Source organism: Alligator sinensis, unplaced genomic scaffold (genome assembly GCF_000455745.1).
Source record: "Alligator sinensis unplaced genomic scaffold, ASM45574v1 scaffold783_1, whole genome shotgun sequence".
Classification (NCBI taxonomy): domain Eukaryota; kingdom Metazoa; phylum Chordata; order Crocodylia; family Alligatoridae; genus Alligator; species Alligator sinensis.
Window position 1 is genome coordinate 542,542 of NW_005842197.1, and position 17,335 is coordinate 559,876.

Sequence of the window (17,335 nt, forward strand, 5' to 3'; positions counted from 1 at the left end):
GGCTGCCCTTCTTCCTGGCCCGGGCCCTTAAATAACCTCTCTGACCTCAGCAGCCCGGTCCAATCGAAGCTGCCAATACTGGCCACAAGCCGACCAATCTACCAAGTATCCCTGGCTACCTGGGCCCGCGCGCAGGGCCGGGCTTTTCCCCCCTGCCCAGGTGACCAGAGCATCGCCTCCCAGGCGCCAGGCTTTTGTCATGCAGACAAGGAGCGAGATCCCCGCTGTGAGAGATTCAACAGCAGCCTCTCAGGCTGGCAGAGACGGGTCTCTGGAGAGGGGCACCGACGGTGGCATTTCTGCCACAACATCCTGCTTACACACTAGGGAGGGACATGAAATAACATTCGGCCTAACCTGGCCAGCTCTTTTTTCCAGGTTTGCCATTCCACTGAAGAGCCAGGCGCCCCACGGGCCCGCACAGATTGCACAACCGCTCTGACTGTAAGAGCGGGGCTGCTCAGACCAGCAGGGAGCTCGCTGCAGCAGAAGTATGTAAAACTAGAAACGCAAGGATCAGCTTCTACACCAATGCATTTGTTTAAAATGCTTAGCAGTCGAATTGAATAACCAAAGATGCAAATGGCAGCTCCACGCCCCTAGACTTCCCGAGAGCTGCTAAAAGGTTTGAGAAGGAGGTAGTGAAAGTCCCAGGTGTATTTTGGCCACTTAAGTGACTGAGCCTTTCCTAAGCTAGTTTTTCTGTCAGTGTACAGTAACAGCTTTACAACTGGGGTAGTTCCTCAAAATAAGCCGATTCAACACAATCCATTTACATAGGATGTAGAACGTTTTTATAGCGGATTTGTACAGTGCCTTAAGACTGAAAGATAAGCAGGTTGGAGCCGGGACCAACCTTCAACCGTTAGTTGGCTCTGGCCTGGGACTGCACCAGGAACTCGCTGGACTGCACCAGGGTCGGTTGGAGACTATTCGGTGCCTGACCAGAGCTGATTGTTAGTCTTGGCCCCAGCCCCATACCTGCAGGCACCCGGCTTTCAACTTGCCAGGGGAGGGGAGGGGGACAGGATCATGATCTCAGGGCCCCCCTGAACAGGCAATTAGGATCTAATTCTGATTCCCACCCCCAAAAAAAAAAAAAAAAAAAAAAAAAATCACTTCTGCCATGCAGGTGTGGATTGTTGGGACTGGGGATCATATCCCATTGCACTTGTAAATGAATATGCGCCAGGCACCAAACAGGCAAAAAGATCCAGAAAAGCAGAGGAAAAAAAGGCAGAAAGTAAGGTCCATAGCAAGCATTTGGAAGCAAGGCTAGGAGGAAAAGCTAAGTTTTGGGGAGTTAAGTGCTGAACAGAGAAGGAGTTCATCACTCTGAGATAAGACACTGCTCTCGTTACATTTCTACTGTGTTCTGGGAAACAGGGTTTTGTACGTTCACTGCGAGTCAACAGGACTGCAGAAAAAACCAAACATGAAACATCTGACTCCACTGACAATTCCTCCTCCTGACGGGAACGAGCCTGAAGACCCTAAATGACTGGCTGCTGCTGGGGTAAAAAGGTGTAAAATCTCTTTGAATTCTCTGAAGCATTCAGAATGAAAAAAAACTTGATTTGAAATGACTACTCCCTGCTTCAGAAATACCTTGTCACGTACTCCTGAAACGTCTGGCACTTCTGCTCACAGTAGCAGATGCAAAGCTAAGGATTCCCAGCACAGAGACCCTCAATGCCTCTTAGGTTAACTATTCAATCCCCCTTAGGTTAGCTATCTAGGTAAGGAAGAATTAACAAGGAAACAGTCATAACTCCAGTTTCACCTGCACTGAAGTATTTCAGGAAGAGACTAATGAGACCAAGTGTTTTCCCTCCCACTGTAGCTTTCAGCAAAAACACTCACCAAAAGGTAATTCAAATCTTGCGTCCAACAAAATTTTATGTAGAGTTGGTTTTCTGGTCCCACAGATCTCATCGTGCTTCATCACCACCTCTGCCTCCAGCGTAAACCACTCCCCAGGGCCCTCCTGCAAGTCATAAGCCATATATAAAACCCTCTGGGCCTGTTCCTACACCCAGGTAGCCGTCCTCACATAGTGAATTCTGTTAGACATTTGTTAGCGAAACGAGTCCCAGGACAACCCAACAGGAGCAATAAGATTAGCAAGACAATCTAGTAAGCCTTGACTCCTAAAAGAGGCCCATTGTTATGCTCTTCACTATTCCCATCACCAATACATTTCTGGAGCTTTGCATAAACAGATTCTACAGGATCATTTCCAGACCTCCGCCAAAATGAGGAAATGGAAAATTAAAACTGGAACAGAAGTGAAACTATTCACCGCTGGCTGGAAGTTTGCGTGAAGAATTCAAAACAACCAGTCAGGACTCCCAAGAGGATTTAGCCAGAACCAATTTGCGAGGCCAGAGATCTGGTTTCTCTCCCATCTCCTTGTGGATATTTAATTTGCCTGACAAAGTTAATGCCTGCTTCCTGCTTTATAAGGTCTAACTCAGTCATCGCTGCATTTTAAATAATATCCAGAAACATTAAAATGGGATATATATAAAACGAATAAGCAGAAGCAATCCAGTCTTGAGAACTTCTGACTTCAGTAGTTAAGAGTTTGTGAATTCCCATATCTTCCAAATCACCATGACTATGTTGTGTAGTTTTATTTAAAGAAACTTTGCGTGCCCATTACTAACAACAGTAAAGTAAAAGCAATATTAAGTGGCTGAGTCCTCAAGCCAGGGACTGAAAACTTAGTGCATCTCTGTTAAAAGGGCCATAATAACCCTATCTTTAGTACAAAGACTTTTAGACATCACCAAGGTAGGCTGCAATATTTTTAACTGTAAGGAGCCAGTGTTTGAGTGGCCTATAAGTCAGCTCTCAAAAGATATTTGTACACACCATGCTTTTTGCCCTTTCTTGCACTGCAACAGCGTAGCAGTTTGCACGAGCGGGTTTTCTGGACGCTTTAAAAGTCTCTTGTGCATGAAACTAAAACGCCTTGGACACAGTTTAGTTTGGCCCACCGCAAATTAAAGTGTCCTGTCCATGGATTCGTTGTGTGCAAACACAAAGGCGTTCAAAGACGTGTAAATAAACCTCTTTGTCCACCACACAGCACTGACTTTTTTGTAGTTCACCCCTTCAAATTGCTGCCGCTTTTTTTTTTCTCTCTCTCTCTCTCTCTCTCTCTTCCCCCTTGTGCCATGTGCCAGCTCCCTGCTCCCACAGCGGCGTGGCAGGCCATGAGGTGGGGGACCCTGGGCACAGGGATGAAGCATGGGACCATCCCGCTCTCCTGAGGTGCCGGCTGGGGACCAGGCTTAATTCATTCAAAAACCTAGTGCGTGCAAACACTGATGCAATGCTCCAAAATAAACAAAATTAAAATGTGATAAATCTATTTAATTTAATGAAGATTAAACCTTGCGACATGTACAGGTGCCCAAAGAACCTTTTTTCCAGACATTAAGTCATTTTTATATGCTTGCTTCTGTCAAACACAGCTAAAGGGATACAATATTGTTTGTCAGTGGCCTTTGTAGTCCAAGAATACAGGTCCTCATGCTCTCCCCAGCTTCTCAGAGAAGCCTCCAATATAGAGTAGTTATGTGACTGACATGGCTAGGAGAGAAAAATATTATGCTAGAGATCTGAAAGGCCATATCGGTGTTAAGTGCCTTCTCACCTCGTCCGATTGCTGAATGGTCTTCAGTGGAATCCACCGAGTCCCAACCATTGTGTCCCAGATCAGCCCTTTGTTCCATACTTCAACAATGAGGCCCAGGTCCAGCCGGTTGATCTCACTGCAAGGAGAAAACAACCAACTTGAGGAGAAACTAGGAAGCAGCTGCAAACTTCACTTTTTACTCTGAAGGACAACCATTCACATGCAAATGAACCACTCCACTGGGGAAAATAGCCTTTAGTTACAGCCATATTCATTTTAAAAATGTAGGAATGGTAACACACTTGGAAGAAGTTATGTACCTGCACTTTTTCCACACAAGACTGGAAAATTTCTTCCAGCTGAAATCCAATCGTTGTCTGGTAAACCTGAGATACCATCTGGTAACTTCCACATGACCCAGAAGCCATGCCCACAGAGGCTACATAACCCAGGACAAAGCGTAAATCATTCAGACAGCCACATTCATTATGCCAGGGGAAATCCAAAAAGGTTCACAGGATAAAGTCTTAACAGTTTGTCGTGGGATATCAAAGTCCATCTGAATGGCTGAACCAGGATTGAATCAATGGCAGGGAAGCACTGTGCATTCAGCCACTTGCAAAGCCCTGACTGGATGGGTGATGTGTGTACATGCCAGTCCCAAGCAAAGAGGCCTGTGTCCCTTGCTGCACCACAAAAATCGATGGCCAAAATTTATGGCTGCGACACAAGCAGTACAAAATTGTGCCTTTTTGTGCAGCATACTTCTGGTTGCTTTACGGCAGGAAAGCACAGGCAACCTAGAGCTATGTACTCTCCAGCTGCCCCAGGCAGGCGCTCCTAGAGCTTCAGGGGCCCAAACTGGCTTAGCCTAGGAGTGTCCATTCCTGGGCGTGCAGGATCAGGCCCCTGAAGCCCTGGAAGTGCCTGCCCAGGTCCGCCTGTTTGCAGAGGCAGCCCCTGGGAATCCCCCAAACAAGGGATACCCTCAGCACCTATATCATGCTGCCGTGCCCCGACTCAGAGTACACCTCTACAAAGGTGGGGGGAGAGGGGGTGGGGAACACTGCTGGTGGATTCCCAGACAGCGTGTCTGCAAGCGGTGAACCCAGAGCTCCCCTACTTGCAGTTGTCCCACAGCATGGGTCCCTGGAGCCGGGGAGCGAAAGGGGCCCAGCATCACATCTGCATCTCCCAGTGAAGCAGATCAGCTGTGCTTGGACACATCCTGGCACAGACAATTTGCTTCACTTGGTGACATCTGTTTATAGCCACAGGCACAACTTACCCTCAGCACAAATGCAAGGTCTGTTCCTAGCCAGAAAGGGATCCTGAGCTGGGATAAAGGTCTGGGCTCCACTATACAATTCTGCCAGCAGAAGTCCAGCAAGCATGTCCACATTCAGACCCCTGCCGCAGCAAGAGAAGCCCTTCTGTTTGCCAGCAGAGGCCCCTGTCTGAGCAAAAGGAGGCTTCTGGGGAGCCAACAGGCACCATGCAAATGTGAGTATGATCTGACAGCATCCCTGTGACGGGACGTTCTGGTGGCAGCAGCAGTCAAGTATAGAGAAGAGGGTGACATGACTATAGTCAGCCTCCCAGCATACCTGAATCAGCTCCATTCACTCCTCTCAAAGTGAGGAGACACGTGCCTCTCAGCCAGGACGGCAGTGGTTCTCAACCTTTTGAGACTTGAGGCATGCCTGGACAGACTTGAGGCCCCCGTGGAAAATGCCAACTCTTCATTTTCACTCTTCTTTTGATTACAGAAAAATAGGGAAGTTTTTCTGTTGCAAAAACTCAAAGACACAACTACAGATTTCTGTTTGAAATCTCTGGGTTTACCTTACAAATCACTTGTAAACCTACCAGTGCCAACACTGTATGGCACCCTGCAACACCCTTGAAAGGATCTCGGGGCACCCCAGGGTGCTGCAGCATTTTGGTTAATAGCTCGCTACTGCAGTGATGATAGTTGTGTCATATTTGCCCACTGAGCCAAGCCAAGACCTCTGCGATCAATGGTACAGATAAGATTTCTACGACCTCCTTCCAGTGAATAAAGGAATAAATCTCATAATTAATCTTCCTCCTGCCCAAACTCACATCCTCGGTTCACGCCATCTTCTGCCTTGCCTTCTTGAGAAGTTAGCATCTAGAGCTGAGTACAGGGACAGCTGTTCTGTCCTACAGCTTCACATGCTACCTGTACAGAATTGCATGCACCTCTCCTGGGAGGTACACTGCACCCGGGAACGTTTGTGGGGAGGCTCCCTGTCCTACATCAAGGACTTCCCAGCACAAGGAGAAAGTTTGCTGCACCTTTGTGCATTTGAAGAACAAGAAAGCTTCCCTACAGGAATGCTCAGATCATGGCTTCCAAGCTACAGGTGGCTCTTCTACTTCTCTGAGCCTCTTCAGAGAGTTTTTATCCAATGCAAACCCTCCCTGCAGGCGTGTTCAGAATCTGGAGAAGCACCAATACATGAGTTATCTTAATGAGAAGTTTCTGCCGCCGCGGATGTGTGGATGGTTTCATCCACATCTCCCTTTCTCCACCTTCTGGTTAGAAGAAGAATTGCTTCAAACCAGAAAACAGACCAAAAAATATTCTCTCTCCTCAAACCAATAGGAACTGTTTTCTTCTTATAACCTTTAACTTAAAATTGGAAAGCCTGTTTTAGGGCTAATAAGAAGCTTTTGGTTTTAGTTGATAATTGTATTAAACATTTGTAGTCCTAGAACAGTTTCTGCTGTGTTGAAGAGATCCAGTAGTTTAAAGCTGCTTCAGAGCTCGAGGATGCTTCCCGCAACCCAAGTGGAAGTGCTATAATGTGTCTGGGAAATAAACACCTCTCAAACATCCCACGCGCGAGCTTACTAGAGGCTGACTTGCTCTGCCATTTGCAAGGAGCTGTACAGCAGCACAAACTATTAAAAGCTCAGACTAAATCTACCAGCCAAGAAAGAACCTTTGCTTTTTTGCTTTTTACCCCTTATTATATCTTTTGTTTAAGTAAACACTGCATATACAGCTTTGCAGGCAGCCTCCCCTTGGGACATGCAGCTACAGTGTTGATAATACACTTCATCCAGCTTCAGAAAATTAGAGACGCTGGGCTGGTAAACAGCAATACAGGTATGCAAACAGAAGGTTTTTCTCTTGGGTCAGCCTTGCATACAGTGGCTAGTGCAATGCTCTTGCTTTATGCTACGTGGGATACGCTCATTAAAAACCTACATCAGACCCTCTGTTCTGTCACCTAGGTGAGGCTGGGAACATCTTGGCAAGGTTGCTCAGTCAGCACGGAGATGAAAGCAGAATGGTAGCTGATCCTAGTCCCTAGCAACTAACGACGGAGTGGCATAACAGCCCCGTCTCGGCTCCCAGCTGCACAAAGACAGCGCTGGTAGTGGTCACAAGCAAAGAAAGAGTGGGATTGGCATGAGGCAAAGCTGTTTGTCCAAAGTGAAGGTGCCCTAAACTACTCCCAAAACTGACACCTGAATATTGTCCCCAGCTCCTGGCCAGGCTGGGAACGGAGTCCGTGCACCCAGGCTCTCCCATACCACAAGGCAGCAAGGGAGGTACTTGGAGCGAGGGCATGCGATTTGGGAGACGGGGTTCCATTCCCTGGGGATCAGAGAGGCTACATACACCTTGACCAATCTTTCTTAATGTAGTCTGTGTGGTTATACTGGTGAAGCCTCGTGCTGCAGACAGATCACACACAGGGAACAGCTCACACCAGCTCCATCCTACATGTTAGGACGCTGGGGCACAAGGTTAATGCGTAATGCTGTCCCAAGATAAAGAGCCAAGTTCTCCAAAGTGACAGAAGCTGGAACAAATTTGTAGTTTATTCTAACAGTTCCTTTGCTGACTCCACCAAGGAAGGACCCAAAACAACCTCTTCCCAGATCCTAAAGCACTGGTAGGTTAGTCTCAAAACATAGTTCACCTACAGATGGTGTGAAAAAACTGAGGGCTCGGAGAACTCCTGCTTGGCTTAGTTTGGGAAAAAAACCCAAGATCAGAAACTTAGACAGTCAGTCTGGTACCTGTCAAGCAGATTAGTCCATGGATTTGCCCTCCCCAGATGGAAAGAGCACTTCTGTCCTAAAGCAGACAACCTGCTGGTCTGTCATTTTACAGACTGCTTCACAGAAAAAAAAAATAATCAAGATTATACAGCCTATGCAATAAACAAGTTTGCTGTAGCACGTGCATCTGAACAGATGCATAAGGCGCTTACAGACTTCATTTAACAGGTCCTGGCTCAAAGTGCTCAATTTTCCAGCTTTAGAAGGATGCTACAGCCAGGTCTGTACACACAACCGCTAAATCACAGTAGTGTTTCATACACATTTAGTTGCTGGTTAACACTGTACTTACAACATGAAGTCTTGCTCCCAGCAAGGCTGGTCCCCTCGCACTGTCACTGTCGTACTCTTCACATTTTGTACTTTCAGGGTCACGTATGTATTAAATTTATCTAAACAAACAAAGGGCAAATATTATTTGGTGGTACTGATCACCATATTTCACAAGAGCAACACTATAAAACCCTGACTTAATATACAGTACACTTAGAAATGCAGCCAGCAGGTGCATTATTTGGCTATCCCCAATTTCTTGGGGGTGCAAGATACACAGGTGAGCAAACAACAATTCTTCCCATCTAAAAGTGAGAATAACTACTTATCAATTTACAGCAACGTAATAGATATATATAAATCCTGAAGAGCAAACCAGAACAAGTGACTTCCTGTACAAAGACAGGTGGGGAAGAGAGAGTCAAAGGAGAGGACCATTGTCCAACCCTTAAACAGATGCCATAACTAAAAGTGCACACAAGGAACGAGACGGCCTGCACTTTCCGGACCAAGATCACCACCTACAACTGAGAGCAAAATTAGCAAAAAAAAAGAAAGAAAAATCTTCAGTGAAGTAACGTAAGGCAGCTGAACTAAAAGCTACATTGTCATCTTGTGATAGTTTGGGTGTTTAAAAAAAATTGTCAAAGAACTTGGTAATTTTACCTTGCTCTATTTCTCCCCAGCCCGAGCTCAAACCACCCCTTTTCTAAAGGTGCTAGTTATTCCTTACTAGTAACAGAGGAAGGAAGCTCGGGTGTAGGCAGATAGAAAAGTTTAAACACCCAGCAATCGGAGAACGAATGTCTCGGACACTCCCATCGGGCATGCCAATCTTCACACAAGACACATATTCTCTCAGAAGAAAGGAGACATTTCAGCCAGGGTTGTCCAACTTCCAAGCAGCCTAGGGCCACGTGGCGCAGGGGCTGCACCAGGGCAAGCTCCAGCCCATCCCACAGACCTCCCCGCCACTGCTGCACCGAGTGCCTGGGACTCCCTGGTGCTCTGCAGGCTCTGTGGAGGGGAGGTTGGGAGTGAGGCATCCAAGCAAGAGCCCAAGGGACTCAATTTAACCTTCTGCAGGTTCACCCAGCCCAAAGGCTATGCACTTGGACAACAGCCCTGATTTAAGCAAGTGTCCCCACTACACCTGCTCACGGAGGAAATCTGAGCATAGTGTGTTTGTTCAGATTCATAACAAAAACTGCAGGCTGGCGCTCCAAGCTACACTAGCGGAGCCAGAATCCAGCCAAACATCTCAGCAAGCTGCAGTCAGCGATGAACAGGAACTCCTGCTTGTGGAAAACATGCTGTCAGATAGCTCAAGATAACAGGACTCACGAGCCAGATCTGGCCTCCCACGCTGAGGTTGTTTTTGGTTTTTATTTTTTGGAGCGGTTGGGGGGGGAAGCACCTCGCCAAGCTCCAGGACCCAGCAGACTGCAAGGAGCATCCTGAAGCAGTGGGCTACAGGACACGGATGCCCTGCAGCAGGAGCAGCAGCATGGTCCATTCTGCATCAGGCAGCAGGACTGGGACAAAGGCATCAGCACGTCCCTGACCAGGCGTGGGCTCACAGGACAGCCATGTCACGAGCAGCGCATGGTGCTGCTGCTGCTTGATTACAGCAGGTGGAAGCACTTTACAGCTAGGAACCTTCTTTGGGTGGGGACGTTAAGCAAATTAAGGAAGTACAGGTTGGATGAATGGGCTGTTCATCCAAGGCACTGCTCTCAGTGGGGGCAGACGACAGAACAGGGAGCAATGGCTCCAGTTGCAGCAAGGGAAGTTGAGGTTGGATATTAGGGAAAACTCCTTCACAAGGAGGGTGGTGACAGGCTCCCCAGAGAGGTGGTGGTGTCTCCATCCTTGGAGGTTTCGAAGACCCAGGTAGACAAAGCCTTGTCTGGGATGATGTAGTTGGGGCTGGTCCGGCTTGGGGCAGAGGGCTGGACTGGATGTGACCTCCTGAGCTCCCTTCAACCCTCATTTTCTATGGTTCTAAGTGTCTGGTGCCTGCGGACTATCGAAACTCTTGGAGCACTGGGCAGTTTAGCACCGTGTATGCAGGGCTCGGCACAGCAGTAGCCTGGCCCTCAGTCAGTGGCCCCCAGTGCTGGCACATAGGAGGAATTACACATTTCTATAGCAGCACCCAAGGGCAGCAAGCAGGGTCAGTGCCCCCTCGCAATGGGTTTTGTATGTGAGGCAGCCCTGTGTGGAGAGTTGACACACTACAGACACACAAAGGGCTGGGGATGGGCTGCAACACACACGTGACAGTGATCATTTTGTTAGGCTAGTGATTTAGGTTTTGTTGGCAACTGAGGCAGAGGAAGGGTGAGGGGGACTGATGGGATTGGGGTACAGCTAATAAAAGGAAGGAAGAGGAACAGCCAAAGCTCATCACCTACTCTGCCACAGTCAACACACGGTCTGGCAGGCATCAAGGGAGAAGAGGGGCTTGGTGAGGAACTGAATGAAGGTCAAGATGGTAGAATGGTCCTCAAATGTATGGACTGTCTGTTTTTGGTTTTTTTAAACGAAGACATGGCTAAAAATGCCTGCCTGATCTCTGTAAAAGCACTGACCTGTCCTTAAAAAAAATAACCTAAGCAACCCAGACCTTGCTTGAAGGTCTCTCAGAGGTAAACACTGAAGGACAGACAAAGCAAGTTGTACTATCTGCTGTCTGAACAGGAGCATTCAGGCCCCAGCCACGTGCTGCCGCATCCCGTGGCCTGCCTGCAACCGTTGTGTCACAGGTAGGTAGACAGACAGCAGTCCTTCTTAGGGGATCCGTGCCCGGGCAGGGCCAGCAGGGGTAAGGCTGCTGGAAAGGGGGCAGAACAGTTGGGGGCAACAGGATGTGGAAGCAAGTAATGGACCTCTGCGGTGGGGGCAGCATGATGCAAATAAACACTGCTACAAAAATCAAGCAAGGCTACCAACCAAAGAACTTTTTTTTTTTTTTACTAATAAATCTGCAAACTTTTTACTGACAACCCTTTTAATTTTTTTTTTTTATACCACAGTTGGTATTGAACCCTAATTTTGAACCTGGTCTTTGTCCCAGGCCTGAACAGACGGGTTACATTTACATTATGTAACGCGTTTCAATAAAAAAAAAGTTGTCATCAGTAAAAAGTTTGTAAACTGACATAAAAAAAATTGTCCGTGATTGGCAGCCCCGACGGTGACCACGCACAGCAGCTGTCAAAATGTTTACAAAGCAGACAAATAAGGCCCTTGATAGGCCCTTGTCAATGAGGTAATGACAAGAAGCTGGGCAACGAAAAGAGGAAGCCAGAGGCGGTTGACATGATCCAAGCAACAAGCCAGGAAGATGAGTGCACGCACACTGCCCTGGGCATGCCAGCAATCCAAAAACAAGAGTTTGAGAAATCCAGATCAGATCAGGAACGTGGAGGAGACTATGGGAAGAAAGGGAGCACGTACAGATACCTTGGACAGTTAACAAATTGTGCACCAAAAAGCAATCCTAGTTCCATAAATGTTAGCTCAAGCTTTTCGTCCATTTAATTTCCCCACTAGTACCACAGTTAAATAGCTTTGAAGTGTCCTCTCTCCCCAAAGATGAAAAGAATATGCAGTTTGCGGGTACAACCTTTGACAAAGACATTAAAGTAAAAAGGAAACACTCGGTACTGTAATGTTTACCTACATGCACGGTGAGCAGAACAGACTATTAAACAGCCTTTAAAATAAAAGTGGGGATGGCCACATGCTAATGGGGATTGCTTGAGGCCAGGAAAAAAAAGTCCGACTCACCTGGGGGTCCATGGAGCTTGGCTTTTTTTACTGTAAAGACAAAAAAAAAAGAAGTCATTTAGCGACTGTGCCCTGGTACAGTTTTACTGCAAGAACTACACCGCCGTGAGCGGTCTGCATTCACAGCACAGAACTGGGATCCAGGAATCCTCGTGTCCCTAATCTCACCTTTCACAACGTACCGCACCTGGAGAGATGCATGCTTTCGTGCCCCTGATTGCCTCTGTACATAGAGGATATCAACAGAGAGGTTTGGGGAGGATTATTTAATGTCTGTAAAGAACTTAGCAAGCAGCAAGGGGTTTTTGGTAATACCTTATTGGACCAACTGTATAGTTGGCAGAAATGTTACCCAAGCTTGCAGGTACAGACCTGAGGAAGGGCACCTGGTGCCCAGAAGTTCGTCTCACATTTTTCCCACCTGCATAGTTGATCCAGCAAAAGTTATTAGCAAAGAGATTTGCTTCTCTCATTCCCTAGACCATCATGGTGATAACGTAACTTCAGCCCTGTTTGTCAAGAGCTTTAGCATTAACATTTTATTTGATTTATATCCTGCCCCGTCTGAAAGGCTCAGAGCGTCTTACGACACACAACCAACCCACAGACGGGATTCCCCCAAACGCACCCCAGAGACCAGCCCCCTATCCCACTTCTCCAAGCACCACCTCCCTGCCCAAACCCACACGCAAGCAAACCCTCCTGCCAACTCCACCGCTGGCATCAAGATGCAAGACTCTTCCTCCTGGCCCCCAACCTCCCCTCCCCAACAAGCCTGCACGCCCTCCCCTACCGACCAAGGGGCTGTAGCCGTCAGTCCCCTCACCCCAAAAACACCAACTCCTCCCCCTCCCCATAACAAATGTTAAACTGATTCCCAAAAACCCCAACACAAAGAGTAAAAGAAAAAAAGTGCATGAAGCTGGATCAGGCAACCTGGCACCATGCATCCAACCCCCGCTTGTACCCTCCACCCCAATGTAAGATGCTCCCCTACTTAACCCAACACACACACAAAATACTTATTTTCCACACCCCCCACTCCAATATTTGCCCTATGCCACTGCCGGACAGCCCCCAGCGAGCCCCAAGGAAAGACTCTGCAAGTCACCGGTCCAACTCACTGCAGGCAGACCACGACGGAAAACCTGAAAATGCAAAAGTCAGACTTCAGATTTCTGCAAACCAAGCGCCATTCCCATTTCTGCTTTACAGTCTGCCATTTCGGTATTCTCCATCAAACACGTAGGCTACACAAACCCGGGAACAGTGGAAAGGTCCGACAAGGAACGCGGTAAAAACTAACAAGCAAACTGTGCACTGAAAAGCCTTAATGCATCAAAATGCTGCGGTCTGCTGAGCCGAATCTCATTTCTCGCTCGGTCTGAATGAAACGCGCCCACACTGCGAGGCGAGCGGCAACCTCACTGGTACCTGCTCGGGGACCTGAACCCAGGCAAACTCATTCTGTTGTTCTGAGCCGATTTCCTTGAAGAAAAGCAACTTTTCGTGTCAAAAACAGCACTTCTCAAACTGCAGGGACACACACGGTAGAGCCGGTCAGAACACTGGACACCTATGCACGTGGTGGGCCTCTGCTATGACGCACACTAATTAGCACACATCGGCGCCGACTCGATTAAACGGAGTCTGCTGGAGGGTGCTAATTAGCACGCTCCAGCCTCCGCGTCACGTGTATTCAGCATCCCCGCATTTCAAAATGGTGGTGGGGGTGCTTGAACTAAAGCTCGAACGAGCTATTTTGAAAGGCAGGACACTGAATACACGTGACGCTGCGGGCACATTAATTAGAGAAGCTTGGAAAGCTTCTGCAATTAAAAGCCCCCCATCCCAGGATACATGTATAGATGCCCATTCTGATGAAACCTCCCATTTAAGGTTTTGATGAAGCGGCATATTAAAAGTTTGGAGGCAGGCTCAGTGGGAAGACTGGAGATCTACAGGATGCTCCAGTTATTTCTAAACAGCATTCACCAATCTTTTTCTCAAAAACACAATTCTGAAGGTTTAGTTTGGTCCAGGTACAAATTTAGACTTAAAAAAAAAATATATATATATGTCTTTTTCCAGACGTCCCCCACAGACGCGGCCCATAGAGATGCCTAGTCACATGGTGCTCACTATTCCTACTTGGTTGTACCATGTCTACAGTCACCCCCAGCTCCCAGGACAGGGCATAGGCTGCTTGTTGATGCAGCTAGAAAAAGTGCATAACTAGTCAGCCCGGCAGAGATCACCTCTACACAAAAGAGCAAGACAGACCACATGTTTCACTACGGTGGACTGCAGAAGCCAGCTGGCACCAGGGGGAAGAGAAGACAGGAGTGGACAGCGGCAAAATCTGGTCTTGTGATGACCAAAAACAGGAAAGCAGCATGCACTGTAGAGGAGACCAAAAAAAACTCAGGACACACTGGTGTAAAAGAACAGGCCCTATGGTACAGAAAGCTCAGCAGATGTGACATACCTACATTTCAGTAGGGGGTTGGCAACCTACATCCCCTGGGCCGGATCGGACTAGCACAGCCATGGCTTCAGCAGCAGCCTGGCAGCGCGGGGATCTCTGCCCATGCCGCACTGCGATGGGGGTCCTCCCGGCACCATGCTGTCACTGGGGGACAGGGAGGGTGGGCTATACCCCTGCCATGTCACATCTGGGCTCTAAAGCAGGGGCATCACTGGAGGGGGAACTGGGGAAGATATTCCCATGCCACGCTGCACCTCAGCCGGGTGGCAAGGAGGAAGGATGGAGGCCGCCGTGCCCTAGTGCCGGCCCATCCCAGATCCAAGCCGTGCCATTCCTGCCAGAAAATATTGCCAAGCCCTGGTCTAAAGGGGAATAACACAACTAAACCATACTCCAGCAAGCCACTGCACAACTGCTCCTATCAAGAGGGGATCCACAGAGCTTTGTCCTGGGCCCAGCACTATTTATTACGTTAATTATCTGGATGATAGACTAGAGATTAGTACACTTATTAAGTCTACAAACAATGCCAAGCTGGAAAGCCTGCAAGCCCTTTGAGCACAGGGTTATGATTTAAAACGAAGCTTGACAAATTGAAGGACGAATCTGAAACAGTGGAACAAAATTCAACCAGGGCAAGCACAACTCTTCAGTAGGAACGGTCACCTGCACCGAACGCAGAACAAGCACCGACTGACAGCAGTTGTGCAGGGGCCTGAGGGTTATAAACACAAGCTGATCGTGTATCAGTGTCATATTGCTGTGCAAAAGCCAGCGGCACACCTTCAGTGTGCAAACAGGAGTATTGGATGTAAAACATGAAAAATAATCCTTCTGTTTATTCAGCACGGCAAGACCTTAGCTGGAGCACCACATAGTATTGGGCATCCCACCGCAGGACAACGCGAGCCAACTGAGGAGCAGCAATAGGATAACAAAAGTGATCGGATGTCTAGAAACCGCAACTGAGGAGGAAACTATTCAAGAACTGGGTGTGCAGCAAAGAGAAGACCAAAATGAGACATCTTCAAATATGTAAACCACACAATCCTCCCCGATGCTATCGACTTCCATAACCAAGCCTGGCCGACTTGTTGATTGCAAGCAGCTGTCTCAGCCGTTGGCCTTCTGCTGCGCATAATTTAACGATGTGTTAAGGAGACATATCAGCGAAGTCTGGATTTCCAACTGTTCTGCCTACCGAAGCAATTCCAGTCTCTGTGCCAAAGGTCTGCCACACCACAAAGTCAATGACAGCACCAAGTAAAAATGGGAGAGGACCTATCCGTGTCCACCTCTACTGATAATATCCAGTCCATTAATTCCTGTTTGGAGATTGCAGCCATTCCCATGTTCACCTGAAAATACTGCTATCATTTATGAAGGTCTCTTTGCCACTTGCTTTGAGCAGATCTATACTCATTTATCTTGGTCTGCTTCCTTCAGTTGGTTGGCAGGTGCTTTAACTTGTCATAGCATGATCTCATCACAATTAATTTCATGCCCTTCCATCTTACTCACGTTGTCAAAGCTGACTTTTATACACAAAAACTGGCCTTGGCCTGACGCAAGAGTATGTATGTATCTGTGCAATCTCATCCTTTGTTCATCAGGAGTGGCGAGGATGCTCTGCCTTTATTGGTCCCCCTGTAGCTGCCAACACAGTCACCTGCATGCCTGCTTGTAGACTGGTACAGAGTTCACAGACATCATTTTGGCTGCCAGTTCACTTTCCAAAAGTCATCTATCAACTTACGATCATTTGAGTTCTTTTGCTGAATGTTATTTACACCAATTTATCTGTTTTTATATTCTCTCTGGTCGTTAAACTTTCTCCTGCCCATTAACGTTGAGGAGATTCAGCTCCCTGAGTTTCTTTTTGCTTATGGCAACGCACATGTTCTTCATGACCCCCCTAGTCTTTTCCTCCACTGGGAAAATCCCAATACCTTTTCAACCATATCAGCATGGTACATCTGATGGTTCTCCAAGTCCTTATTTCAAAGCCAAAATGTAAATCCACTGATGTGAAACCTATCTGGAAGCTGATGTTCAAATTCTGCCTTTGTTTGGGGATGCGTAAGTCTGGAAGAACTGAGTTTCTTGCTCGGTTTCTTTGGAGGTAATTTTGTTTGTCGAAGCAACGTATAAAAATACAAGGGTGAACTTGAAGAAACAGGTAATCTGTCTAATGGATGCGATTTAAAGAACAGCAGTTAAAGCAACGATCCATTCAGCTAGGTCCATCAATCAAATGGACAGCGTCCAAAAGTTATTTCTCCAGTAGAAAAGGGCTCACTCTAACTAGATGGAGTTGTGTTTACATTATACATTAGCAGGCTTATGGGCTTAACAACATTACAGAGCATAAGTGCCAAGATAGAACATCTCCAGGCTCCCATTAGCTTTCCCAGTGGAAATGCCATATAGCACATACAAGAAAACATATCTAACAAGCTGGGGGGAGGGGGGAGGAAAGAGTCAAAATGGTTTGAGAACTGAAGGAGGGAAGACCTTTTCTCCAGAAAATGACACTTGTACTGAAAGACCACAACCACCATCCTTCAAGAAACACCTGTCTAAAGGACAATGAGAGGATTCTTGGTACTTTTGCAAACAGCCATGCATAATCAAATAAAGTCAGTGAGGACCAATGCAATGTCCTGCACTTGGGATGGAAGAGGTGCATGCACAAATGCAGACTGGGGAACAGCTGACCAGGCTGCAATACTGCAGAAAAGAACCAGGAGATTACAGTGGACCATGAGCCAGATACAAGCCAAGAGGGCACTCCGTTTTGCAAAACAAGCCAATAGCACATTGAGTTGTATTCAATAGAAATGTCACCTGCAAGTCACAGGAAGCAATTTTTCTGCTGTGTTCACTATTGGTGAGGCCTCTCCTGCACTACTGTGTCTAATTTCGGGTACTATACCTCAAAAGAGAAGTGGACAGACTGGAAAAAAATCCACTGAAGAGCAACAAAAGTGATTAGAAGTCTAGAAAAAACACTTAGGAGAATAAGTTGG

General features: G+C 47.3%; 1 protein-coding gene across 5 annotated transcripts in view; it reads right to left on the bottom strand.

The window, feature by feature from the left end:
• Positions 1-11,843, bottom strand: part of UNC13B (unc-13 homolog B) — a 257,459-nt gene extending 245,616 nt beyond the window's left edge. For 2 of the 5 annotated variants that reach the window (XM_025207487.1, XM_025207486.1), the window contains exons 1-4: positions 11,819-11,843; positions 8,043-8,142; positions 3,665-3,782; positions 1,864-1,987 (exon numbers count right to left, since the gene is read on the bottom strand). In XM_025207487.1, the coding sequence (XP_025063272.1) occupies positions 1,864-1,987; positions 3,665-3,782; positions 8,043-8,047 (247 nt within the window). In that variant the 5' untranslated portion in view covers positions 8,048-8,142; positions 11,819-11,843. Of the gene's footprint in view, positions 1-1,863; positions 1,988-3,664; positions 3,783-8,042; positions 8,143-11,818 lie in introns of those variants that run through there. The other 3 variants (XM_025207488.1, XM_025207489.1, XM_025207490.1) reach the window with 3 other exon arrangements.
• Positions 11,844-17,335: the final 5,492 nt, after the last annotated feature.